At 39.4% G+C, this 13,121-nt stretch overlaps 2 protein-coding genes across 7 annotated transcripts in view; one reads left to right on the forward strand and one right to left on the reverse strand.

The window, feature by feature from the left end:
• LOC108514874 (olfactory receptor 4C11) overlaps window positions 1–13,121 on the reverse strand; it is a 416,510-nt gene that overhangs the window by 248,461 nt on the left and 154,928 nt on the right. For 3 of the 6 annotated variants that reach the window (XM_017851394.1, XM_017851395.1, XM_017851396.1), the window contains one exon: window positions 12,268–12,386. The exons of 2 other annotated variants lie outside the window; for them this stretch is intronic. The gene's annotated coding sequence lies outside the window, so the exon portion shown is untranslated. Of the gene's footprint in view, window positions 1–9,448; window positions 9,569–12,267; window positions 12,387–13,121 lie in introns of those variants that run through there. One more of the 6 variants, XM_017851393.1, reaches the window with a different exon arrangement.
• The window catches only part of LOC108514867 (putative fatty acid desaturase 2-like protein FADS2P1), a 42,079-nt gene continuing 37,895 nt past the window's right edge, over window positions 8,938–13,121 (forward strand). Inside the window, exon 1 of the mRNA XM_017851387.1 lies at window positions 8,938–9,258. Within this exon, the coding sequence (XP_017706876.1) occupies window positions 8,938–9,258 (321 nt within the window). The remainder of the gene's footprint in view (window positions 9,259–13,121) is intronic.

Below are 13,121 nucleotides of genomic sequence, written 5' to 3' on the forward strand. Positions count from 1 at the left end.
AAAAGAAAGACACACAGTACCCCCTTTTCCCACTCACTTGCCATCTTAGTTAGGGCTAGTCACTTACCTTCTCTGATCACCAGTTGTCTCTTGTAAAGCGAGCTGTAAAACTAGGTGGCTCTTCAAACTCTGACATTGGTTTTTTTCTTTATTTACTAAACATACCAATGCCAAATAAGGTGCCATAAGAAAGAAGAAAGGTGGATTACACGCTGAAATTGGGCTCGTTTTTATAGACTGGACCTATATGGACATTTACTGGCCTAAAGTAACTTTCTTTCCTTTTTTTTTTTTTCTTTTCTTGAGACGGAGTCTCACTCTGTTGCCCAGACTGGAGTGCAGTGGCATGATCTCGGCTCACTGCAAGCTCCACCTCCCAGGTTTACCCCATTCTCCTGCCTCAGCCTCCCGAGTAGCTGGGACTGCAGGTGCACTCCACCATGCCCGGCTAATTTTTATATTTTCAGTAGAGACAGGATTTTGCCATGGTAGCCAGGATGGGCTATCGCCTGACCATGTGATCGGTCCGCCTCAGCCTTCCAAAATGCTGGGATTACAGACGCAAGCCACAGCGCCTGGCAAGTAACTCTATTTCTTGCTCAGTATACTCAGAACAGATTGAGACTACAAGAAATCTCTGAATACACAGACACATTTAAAGTTCTTCGAGACCATCTGGTCCCTGGAAGAATTCAAGAGCTTGATTTCTGAGCACATAAAAGAAGTCTGAGGCTAGGCAGGATTTTTCTGGGATCTGGCAGGGATATAGCCAGGACATGGTGTAACACAGGCAGTGGCATTCCAAGGACAGGCTGATAGGAGCAGTCTACCCTGGTAGAAAGGATGATTTTTATCACTGGCTTTAACAAAATTATTTTTAAGTGGCAATCTTCAACCATATGTGCTGCTACTTCCAGCAGTCTATTCCAGGACTGCTGATTCAGCATGGCAAACTTCCCCAAAGCATCCAAGGCCACAGTGCCAAGTGGCAAGCATCCCTGCGCCCTAAAGATACCATGCAACACAATATATACCCAGCTTCAATACGACAACACTGGGCTCTGCCTCAGAGGAAGCTCAAAGCCTCATCACAGGAAACTCATACATTGCTACTGACAGTATAAGATGATACAACCCCTATGGAAGATCATATAACAAAACTGCCTATATTTTCACCTTTTGACTCAGCAATTTCACATTAGAAATTTACCCTGAAGATACATGTCCTAGATATCCAAGCAGTGAATATCATGGATATTAATTATTTGTAAAAAATAATACACTCTACGGTGCTTAGGGATGAGGTGTCACAATGTCAGTAACTAACTCTCAGATGAATCAGAAAAAAAAATGAGTGGATAGTTGAACTGAATGAATATAGATGGATGGGTAGAGAGCATAGGATGAATGGACAGAAAGGAATAATGACAGAGATAAATGATTGATGGATTGACTGATAGCACATGCAATGTGAAATAAATAAAGCAAATATGGTAAAATTCTGACAACTCGTAAATCTAGATGATGGAAAGATAAGTATTCATTTCCCTATTCTTGCAGCTTTAGGTTTGAAATTTTAAAAAATAAAATGTTGGGGAAAAATTAAACCAAATTACTTTGTTCTTAAATGACTGAGGGACCATGGGCCAAAGACCTCATGAAACTATAGAATAAACCTACAGCATTTCCCAAAATTGACGTGAGGCTAAACTGGATATTATCGAGCAGGAAGCAAAATAGCCATGAAGTTTTAAAGTAAAACTGCGTCAACCAATCACTTGAAGCCACTTGAAACTTGAACCCTACAGTGTACATTTATTTTCCTTAAATATTAGAAAGTATTTAGGGAAAAATTTTAAGAAGCCACCTTCATCTCCACACCTTTTAAGCTAACTAACTCCTTGCAGGAGATTTCATCTCTTTGAACCTGATTTGTCCTTTGAGAGAAATGGCATTAACACTCATCACCCACTACTATTGTGAGAATTCAGTAAAATGTCACACGCCACTTACCACACGCCACTATTGTGAGAATTAAGTAAAATTAAGAGGTAAGTAAACATGAGGGATGCATGGCAAATGCATGACAAACGTCTCTTCTCTTCACTTTCTTTCTACCAATTGTGTACCTAAGAGACCAGCTAAAGGTCATTGGCAAACCTAAAACTATGGTATTCATTCATGCATTAATCATTTACTTAGCAAATATTTAGTGAGGACCTAATTTTATGCCAGACTCTGTAAACAGTGATGAACGAAACAGGCAAAGTCCCTGCCCTCCTGGATGTTGGAATGTAATCCCCTTCTCTTTCCTCTACCCCTCCCTGTCTCTTACTTGACTAGTTGAGCACCGTTTTGGGTGTTCCTGAGAATAGGCCTCTGTTTCTCCTTTTCCCCCCATGAGATAAGGCAACAGCTGAGACCACGGAAGTAAATGATTGCTTTAAGTTTGTGTGAAAACAAGGCCACACTGCCCCACTTGAATCCTGCCCATGGCAGGACCAGGGCCAGCCAATAGCAGGCTGTCAGCACAGCTAAAGCAGTCCTTCCTGAATGTCTGCTTTGAGACAATGAGACTCTTTTAAGCCAAGGCACCAGTAGCTAATTGGAGTGTTTTTCAAACAAACTTTGTTGAAATTATAAAGCAGCACTTCAGAACAGCTGCCCTGGGAAAAAATGGGAGTGCAGTTTACACAGAGTTCATACACACAGAGCCAGGGTGCGCCCCAAGTTAAATGAACCCATCTGGGGAGCAGATCGGCCCTGGTCCTAATGAGCAAATCAGCCCCTGATAAAAATAGCTGCACTCACATGCAGCTATTTTATCCAAAGTAGATCTCAAGGAGCTCAAAGCACATTATAAACAGATAGGTAAGTAGTGAGCCAACAGAAGAATCCTTTTATGTTCAGTCCAACATTCTATCTGGTTCTGTAGCTAAGAAGAAAGCTTATGTTTTTCTCTGTGTGACACAATGGATCCAGCTGGAATAGTTCCTATGGAGAATGTAGAAAATCTTGTACTCATTGTAAAATCACAATTATCATAATAATATTAGCTTGGCGCAAAAGTAACTGCTGTTTTTGCCTTTGCTTTTAATGGCATGAACACTATTATTAATCTAATAACAGAATTCTGCATTAAAACCATACTTCTACTTTCGTTGTCTCGTTTGAGCCTCCCAACAGCCCTTTAAGATAAGCAGAATTTTGGTATCATACCTTGTTGAACAGGGACAGAAACTGAAGTTCAGAGAGGGTAAGTGCCTCATATAAAGAGGCACAGCTTTTTAGAAGGAAGTGGCATAAAAGAGACATGCACAGTTCTTAGGCTAACACTGGTGCTTTTTTGCTCTCTTTGCTATCTTCAGAAAAGATCTTTCTCTGTTGATGACAGAGTTTGAATCCTCAGAACCTCAAATGGCATGGGCTGGCATCTGAGCTCGTTATAGAATTCTTTGTAATGATTTCCATTTTTTACCAGAAAGAACAACGCTTTGATTTTGAGGGCGCTACTATAGAATTGTCCATAAACTTAGCTTGATCTTTTGGTTGATTCATGACGTTGCAGAGCTGGAGAATGTTCATTTATTAATTTAAAAGGAGTCAAGGAGCCTCAAGGAGAAAGATTCAAAGTGGGACAACTGTGATTCCAAAAATCCAGCCCTTGTCGGTGGGAGAAGGAGAGATCAGTGTGCCTCTTCAGTCTGTGTTGAATGCTTTGATATTTTTTTTCCCACTTCTTTTATTGAACTAATACATGTTTGTCTCTTTTTCTTGCCCATTGACTGACTGTATTCCCACTCCCTTTAGGAGCACTGAATTATTAAATTCAGAGTTCAGTGCCCGGCAATTGCATGTGCCCACTGAACATTGCTGAGGTTGAGTAATACGCTGACTTGGAGATAAATAAATGGTATCAGTAGCTAACATTTACTTCTAGGACGTCTAGGTATTCTCCTAAGCACGATACATGAATTAACATGTTTAATCTCTACAAAGGAAGGTCTATTAGGCATTAGTAGTATTAGCTTCATCTCTATCTTAGAAATGTGAAACTGAGGCACAGGAATGTTAAGGCCCTTGTCCCAGTTCACAGCACTAGAAGCAGCGGTCCTGGATTTTGAATCCTGGAAATCTAGCTCTCTACAAAGAAACCACATGCTTAGGAATGGAGGGAGTTGGGCAGTGTGTTTTCTTTCTTTGTTTTGCTTCATTTCAGCAGCTCCTTGTACAGAGAAAAGAAAGTTTTGTTCATCTCTCATCTCCAAGTTATCTAGTGTAGCCATCAGAAAATAATGAGTTCTTGTGAAAACTTCAATAAATTATATGAAGACAAGATGGCTCTTAGCAGCAGGAAAAACTTCTATAATACCTCTGACCAGTTTCAGGCTGAGAAGTAGGGGCACTGGGATTTTGAGGGTCAAACTGCTTTGGCCAAGGGATACTGCCTTGAGTATCTTAAGTAATTGAATACACATATTTGAGTCACAGTAACCCCTACTCTGCTGTGCTGTTGAGAGATGATATGAAAATGGCCCAATAGTTTTAAAGATGGTGAAAAGTCCTGGAGGCACAATGCTAGCCCATGGAAGCCACTCCATACGGGTTTGGTGGATGGATTCATAAATGAATGAATGAATGATTCACCTTCAACCAGCAAAAGATGCCTGCTTTTCAAAAAGCTCAGTGTGGGATTCACATCTCAGAATCTTGTCCTTAAAAGAACTTTGGTTTAAACACTTCTTTTTGTAATCGTTATCATCTTCAGCATTACAACTGAGGCAAGGAATTTACCAAATTTTCCACCAGGAAGCATTAAAATATTATGAAAGAAGTCAGGGGAAGGGGGTGGGGAGTGGTTACTGAGAAGGGGTCGGTTCTCTGTGATGCTAGGACATTTGTTTTTGACTTTGGGGAAAAATTGAACATAGCTAACATATCCCCATATTCTAACTGACTGCATCCAATATGAAAAGGAATATTTTAAGGTTGCCAAGCATACAGAGGGCTTTTGCTAGGAAAGCTCTCATTACCAGTATTTTCTGAGTCTTCCAAACACTTTTCATGCAAATACCTGAGACTGGGTAATTTATAATGAATAGAAACTTATTGGCTCACAGTTCTGGAGGCTGAAAAATCCAATATCAAAGTGCCAGCATCTGGTGAGGGCCTTCTTGCCATGTCATTACTGGGCAGAAGGCAATAGGATGACAGAGACGGCTTGAGGGAACTGAACTTGCCCTTTCATAAAAGCACCAATCCCACCCATGAGATGGAGCCCTCATAGCCTAATCACCTCTTAAAGGCACCACCTCTAAATACTGTTACCATGGCAATTAAATTTCAACATCACTCTTGGAGGGTACAAACATTCAAACCGTATCATCACGATACGGCAAAATGACATTCTCGTAAATGTACTTAAAGTGCCAGGCAACTCCTCTGGACAAGCCCCTGACGTGCCCTCACCAAACTTCCAACCAGATTCTTGCCCTAAAACCTCACTTATACTGGAACTCCGGAGCTGTCTTGAATTTACGCCTGGGAACTACAAATATTCAGTGTGCATATGTCGGATTTATAAAATTCCCATTCAGAAATCATAGACAGTACAGAGGATTTCTGTCAATACCACAGCACCTAAGTTAATTTAATGTAATGCTGAAATCTGTGCTCATTCTTTCATTTTGCAGATGGGAAACTAAAGCCTACATAAGTAATTTGCCTGATCTTCCACGGCTAATAATGGGGAAGCCAAAATATGATCCGAGCTTCAAAATCAGTTTCTTTCTTTGATTTCCTATTTTATATAAAGAAACCGCCTTTTCATGGGCAAGACTTCATGTCTAAACACCAAAAGCCAACGCAGCAAAAGCAAAATTGACAAAATGGGAATCTCATTAAACTAAAGAGCTCTGCACAGCAAAAGAAACTAACCATCAGAGTGAACATGCAACCTACAGAATGGGAGAAAATTTTTGCCAATCTACTCATCTGACAAACGGCTAATATCCAGAATCTACAAAGGAACTCAATTACAAATAATATAAGAAAAAACAAACAACCCCATCAAAAAGTGGGGAAAGGATAGAACAGACATTTTCAAAAGAAGACATCATACAGCCAACAGACACATGAAAAGATGCTCATATCACCTCGCCCATCAGAGAAATGCAAATCAAAACCACAATGAGATACCAGCTCACACCAGAATTTAGAATGGCAATCATTAAAAAGCTAGGAAACCAACAGGTGTTGGAGAGGATGTGGAGAAATAGGAACACTTTTTACACGGTTGTGGGATTGTAAACAGTTCAACCATTATGGAAAAGAGTATGGAATTCCTCAAGGATCTAGAACTAGATGTACCATATGACACCATTCCACTCTGGGTAGATAACCCAAAGGATTATTATATATATTTACTATAAGACACATTTGCACACGTATGTTTATTGCAGCACTATTCACAATAGCAAAGACTTGAACAAATCCCAAAGTCCATCTGTGACAGACTGGATTAAGAAAATGTGGCACATATACACCATGGAAATACTATGCAGACCATAAAAAAGGATGAGTTGGCGTCTGTAGGGACAATGGATGCAGCTGGAAACCATCATTCTTAGCAAACTATTCACAAGAAGAAGAAACCAAACACCGCATGTTCTCACTCATAGGTGGGAACTGAACAATGAGACATTGGACTCGGGAAGGGAACATCACACACTGGGGCCTTCATTGGGGAGGGGGGAGAGGGGAGGGATTGCATTGGGAGGTTATACATGATATTAAATGATGAACTGATGGGTGCTGACAGTTGATGGGTGCAGCACCACCAACATGGCACAAATATACATAGTATACAAACCTGCACGTTATGCACATGTACCCTAGAACTTAAAGTATAATAAAAAAAAAAGAAACCGCCTTTTACATTATAAAAGTAGCATACTAATTTGTAGAAAACTTAGAAAGTATCACAAAAAATAAAGAAAATAATATTGAATAATGTTTCAGTGCAAAGAGAAATAATGCCAATATTTTGGCATATTTCCTTCCAATCATATACCATCTAGTAAATACAATTTATTGACAAATTATTTTTTATATGGCAAGCAGGAGTCCATGCCATTAAAAACTTCCTGTTTAGTATCTATATAATATTCAGTGTATATATACTTTATAGTTTATTTTAATATCTATGTAATATTGAGTTTATATACACTTTATTATATAGTAACAGTCTTTATTGCTAAATATTTAGATCATTTCTGATTTTGACAATTATAAATAATATTGAAATAAATCTCCTTCTACATAAATCTTGAAGTGAAAGACAGATAATTAAGTTAGCACAGATTCCCAAATGTGAGAATATATTTTTTCTATTTTATGTAGCCTCTTTCCTTAAAATTAAGACCCTACCCCCAACCACCACTCTGAAATTATTTCTTCTACTTTGTTTATAAACCACAGAGTTATTATTACAAATGTCTAGATCGAGGTGTGGGAAATAGAGTGAAAGAGCTGGAGATTTGGAATCAGAAAATCTAGATCAATGCACCAGTTCACTTCTCACTCACAAGGTGATCCTGGAATGTTACCTGAGAGGATTTCGGTCCATGTTTTCTCACCTGGAAAATGGGGCAGTAATAGCACCTCCCTCAAAAGATTGAACTGAGGCTTAAATCAGATCAAACATGTGACAATGGCTTTGTAAACCATCATGTGGTCTTGCAAACATCAGTTGTGATTACCTTTATGTGTGCTGACAGATTTAAACAGCTTTCAAAGGGAAATCACAAGAGAGAAAACCAGTTTATGTTGATGTGCTTTTTGGTAAAATGAAACTCAAACCTTTCTTTATTTTATTTTTGTATTTGTAATGCTTTTGGGTACATAGTATGTGTGTATATTTATGGGTACATGAGATGTTTTCATACAGGCATGCAATATGAAATAAGCACATCACAGAGAATAGGGTATCCATCCTCGCAAGCATTTATCCTTTGAGTTACAAACAATCTAGTTATCCTCTTTAAGTTATTTTAAAATGTACAATTAAGTTATTATTGACTATAGTTACCCTGTTGTGCTATCAAATAGTAGGTCTTAATCATTCTTTCTATTTTTTTTTTTTTTTGTACCTATTAACCATCCCACTTCACTCCCCAAACCCCACTCCCCTTCCCACCCTCTGGTAACCAACCTGCTATAATCTATGTCCATGAGTTCAATTGGTTTGGTTTTTAGATCCCACAAATAAGGGAGAACGTGCGATGTTTCCCTTTCTGTTCCTGGCTTATTTAATGTATTGTAATTCAAACCTTTCTTTTACAAAAGTTTGAAAGAATTGAAAGGCCCTTGGGATAAATAACAGCTGTCAAAAGAACATTTCCCAAGTCCAATTCGTGTCATCCTGGAGATTTTGAAAGCTTTTGCTCATATGTTGGATTAGCACATCTAAAAGTCTCTGATCACAGGCACGTCCGAGAGTTAATGAACCCAACACGCCTTGATGCTGTGCAGGAGAATCACCAGGACCACAGCTTAGTCCCTCCTCCCTCAGGGAGGGCCACAACATGAAGCCAGAATGTGATTGGCCTAGGCTCTTTACTAAAGAGCATTTAATGATGAAGGAGGATGCTTCCAAGAGGCTAGACAGCAGAGAGAGAAGCAAAGAGAAAAAGAAGGAAGGAAGGTGGCCTAGCCTTCATCAAGGCAGAAAAGATTCAGGACAGGCAAAGAAGTGAGAAGCTGGGAAGGTGCTCACTATCAGGTTTGTGAAAAGACAACTAGGCTCAGAAGTTTTCAGTGTAGGTGTCACACTGCAATGGAATGAAAAGGGAGAAAGGCAGTCATTTTAGGGTTCAATCAGAGGTGAGGATTAGAAATTTCAAGCATTAACCCCGAAATCCTAGGGATTCAATGACAATGAAATTTGAAGAAAAGTGTGGGGACAACGGGAGCCTTGTAGGAAGGTATCAGTCATACCCAGGTGAGAAGCATCAGCCAAAAGGAAAACCCATAACAAATGGGGAAGCCGAGTTCTATGCAAAGCAGGAGGCAAATGGGAAATGCAGCGTGCCCAGGAAAAGCCTCAACATGTACACCTGGCAGGAGATCCAGAGGCATAATCAGGAAGCCGACCAATGGCTGGTCATCAATCGCAAGGTTTACAATGTCTCCAGCTGGGCAGACAGGCATCCAGGTGGGCGCCGGGTCCTCAACCACTATGCTGGGGAAGATGCCACGGTAAGAAACTCCAAGCTTTCCCCCAAAACCCTCTTCGTCTTTCCCCCAGCTGCTGGATGGCTGAGATCTTGGCTGTCTTCCCAAAAGCATTGCACAATCATTCATCTCTTCCCAAACCAACTTTTCAGGATTCCTCTCTAGCAAAATTTTAGTAGTAAATTAAGCCTCAAGGTTTAACTATGAGCTTTACCTGGTTTGGGATGAGTTACTGCCGGTGAATACTATGTTTGCATATTCTGAGTTTTGTTTTGTTCTTGGTGGTTTGTTTTGCTTTGTTTTGAAGCTGAGTCACTGTCTTATAAGAAGAAAATGACAAATGTGCGAGTAAAATCTGGAAAAAAAAAAAAAAAAAAAACATCTGAACCCAAATAGAAATTTATAAGACTCTTATAAATTTCAAATAATTGGAGTGCATAAAAGAAAGAAAGAAAGTCGTGCAGTGGGCATGAAAATGTTGTGAATAATGATTGAAGCCTACAATTACCTAGGCTTTAAGAGCTTGAAGAGCTCTTTGGCTTCCTGTAGTTCATTCAGTATCATACAGGTAATGCAACCCCACTTTTATTGACACATTGAAATGCATCACCTCACTTAAACCTACAAGGAAGGTGACTATTATTTCCGTATTACAGATGAGAAAGTTGACATTCAAAGATGCAAAAAACATGTCACACAGCCAGCAAGTAATGGTGCCAAAGTTTTGAAATCGGGTCGGTTTGATCCTAAAGCCCTAAATATCTGGATTGTAAAAGAACAAAATAAAATTTCTACTTATTTGATAAAATGGTGTCTCAAAATCTTAAATGCCTTAAGGAATCTCTTTGAAAATATTCCATAAAGAAGTCAGTTTTCTCTCAATTGGGACTTTTATTTCCCACATTGTACAGATGAAGAAACAGAATTAGAGGAACTAAACAACTAACTCAAGGTCAGAAATTAATATATGACAGAATAGAAATTTAAATGCAGGCTTTTAAAAATTATGTGGCTCCTGTTGGTTTTACAGTTTAGCATATAACTTCTTTAACTGGTTTTAAAGATCGGATTGAAAACATTATTTTGCTAAGTACCAGTCTATAAATGGTACCGTACTAATAATAACAAAATTCACAAATACCTGCAAGATTTCATCTTTTGATGCCATCAACATCTCTTCCTCAATTCTTATTCTTCCCCCAATTTCTCATTCCTCTTCTCTGTGTAGGCTTTTGTTCTTCTACCACCTTCCTATCTTGTTTCTACAGTCAGAATAATACCTTTCTGAGTATGCCCTGCTACAACCCCACCACTTCTCTCAGATATATTTTTTTAAACAAATTTCAAACTTTCCTTGGAAAATAAGGATGAGCTTATACACAGTGCCCAGAAATCAGAGAGCAGAGGGTAGAAGAAGCAAGAAGAAGAGCATTTGTGTAAGAACAACAGGAGAAAAAAAAAAAACAAGAAGAAAATGTAAAACATACTACAGATGCCTATCTATCCCATCCCCTCATTTCCACAACTCAGAGAAAATACAGATGAGGCTTTGCTAACACAAGTCACAGAACTGGCTCAGAGGATGTGTTTGCAAAGACATGAACCTTCAACCACCTTAAAAATAACTGATAGCCTCATTCAGTTGGAATGATTTTTATCTCCTGGAAGTCAGGAAAAGACCCTGAGTTTGTGTCCAATTATAGCCAACAAGGAGGAATTAATTAATATAATAGAAACCATCAGAATCTTGGGGGTAAATACCCATGCTACCTTAGGATTTATGTATGTCAAGGAAGAAAATCATAAGTTGGTCAGTCATGTACCTTAGACTTTAGGAAAATAAATAAAAAATGTCCAGAGAAAAGATTCTCCTAGAGAAAATGGCTTAAGAAGAAACGGGGAGTGCCAGAACAATCCACAGTACTCCATGACTCAGAGTACAGGGAGCCTGAGCTTTGGAATAGGTTATGGGAACCTAGGAATGTTATTAGGATGTTCTGAGTCTCAGCTTCCTCATCTGCAAAATGAGGCTGACATTACCCATCTGAGTGATTTATGGCAAATAGAACCAACGCATGTAAAGTGTTTGGCATTAGTGCCAGATACTTAGTAAAAGTTCATTCAATCATAGCCATTATCAGTCTTATCACCAGCATCTTTATCCTCAGAAATATAATTATTTCCTGTTTGTTCACCACCAGCTTAGAAATCCTGTTTACATTTTGTGTCATCTGATTGGGAACGGAGGGCTATGTAATGAAGCATCATGCTTTCTTTTCTTTTCTTTTCTTTTTTTTTTTTGAGACGGAGTCTCGCTCTGTCGCTCAGGCTGGAGTGCAGTGGCCGGATCTCAGCTCACTGCAAGCTCCGCCTCCTGGGTTTACGCCATTCTCCTGCCTCAGCCTCCCGAGTAGCTGGAACTACAAGCTCCCGCCACCACGTCTGGCTAATTTTTTGAATGTCTATGTATTTTCAGTAGTGACGGGATTTCACTGTGTTAGCCAGGATGGTCTCCATCTCCTGACCTGGTGATCCTCCCTCTTCGGCCTCCCAGTGAAGGAGGGAAGATCATAAAGTCAGAAGGCCTGATATCAAATGCTTACCCCATAACTTAAGAGTCGTTTGCAGGTCGAGCCTCTGAGTGGCAAGTGTGAGCCAAAGTACTCTCACTGTGTGCCAACCCCGGGCCCATGGCTGCACCTGCCCAGAGAAAGCACCCTTTTCTTGTATACATAGTAACTCTTCTCTAGGTCTCCATCGTCCTCATAAAAGGTGAATGATGCTATTTACGTAATCTATCCCACAGCGTCATTCATTCATTCATTCATTCATGCAGTCAGTTGTTCCAAAACTCTTGTTAGGGTTCCACCCTCATGGGAATGAAACGGGTCTGCTTTGCATCTGGGCTCTACATTTACTAGGAACGTCCTGAGGCTCTTGAAGTCTCAGCTCCCTTATCTAGAAAATGAGGATAATAATACTTTCACCTTAGCATTGCCATAAAAGTCAGCAGAGATCAAATGAAGTGCTCACCGTGGTACTTGGTACAGATTAGACACTCAACAAATAGCAGCTCTTGCATTTTATTATTACTTCATTCTTCTGAGATGGGTTTCCATTTTCTCCAAGGAACTTTACTGAGAAAAATAAATCTATAAAACAAAATTGGTACATAAGCTCCTGTTATTGCACATAGGAGGTATCTGGTATTTTCAAATGATATGATTTAAAACTAATGTCACTATGCTAATAACTAGAGTTATGGCCACAGTCTTTTTATCTGTAAGAGCTCACCTAGGAAAATCCAGAAACAACCCGTAAGTACAACAAGGAGGATTGATTCTGTAGATTATAATTATAATACAATAAGCTATTTTGCAAACATTAACATGAGGATTATAAAACATATTTTTCTTCTTTTTTGTTGTTGCTTTTTATTATACTTTAAGTTCTAGGGTACATGTGCACAACTTGCAGGTTTGTTACATATGTATACATGTGCCATGTTGGTGTGCTGCACCCATTAACCCGTCATTTACATTACATATATCTCCTAACGCTATCCCTCCCCCCTCCCCCCTCCCCACAATAGGACCTGGTGTGTGATGTTCCCCTTCCTGTGTCCAAGTGATCTCATTGTTCAATTCCCACCTATGAGTGAGAATATGCAGTATTTGGTTTTCTGTTCTTGCGATAGTTTGCTGAGAATGATGGTTTCCAGCTGCATCCATGTCCCTACAAAGGACATAAACTCATCCTTTTTTATGGCTGTATAGTATTCCATGGTGTATATGTGCCACATTTTCTTAATCCAGTCTGTCACAGATGGACATTTGGGTTGATTCCAAGTCTTTGCTATTGTGAATAGTGCCACAATAAACATACGT

Source organism: Rhinopithecus bieti, unplaced genomic scaffold (assembly GCF_001698545.2).
Source record: "Rhinopithecus bieti isolate Rb0 unplaced genomic scaffold, ASM169854v2 scaffold_33444, whole genome shotgun sequence".
Classification (NCBI taxonomy): Eukaryota; Metazoa; Chordata; class Mammalia; order Primates; family Cercopithecidae; genus Rhinopithecus; species Rhinopithecus bieti.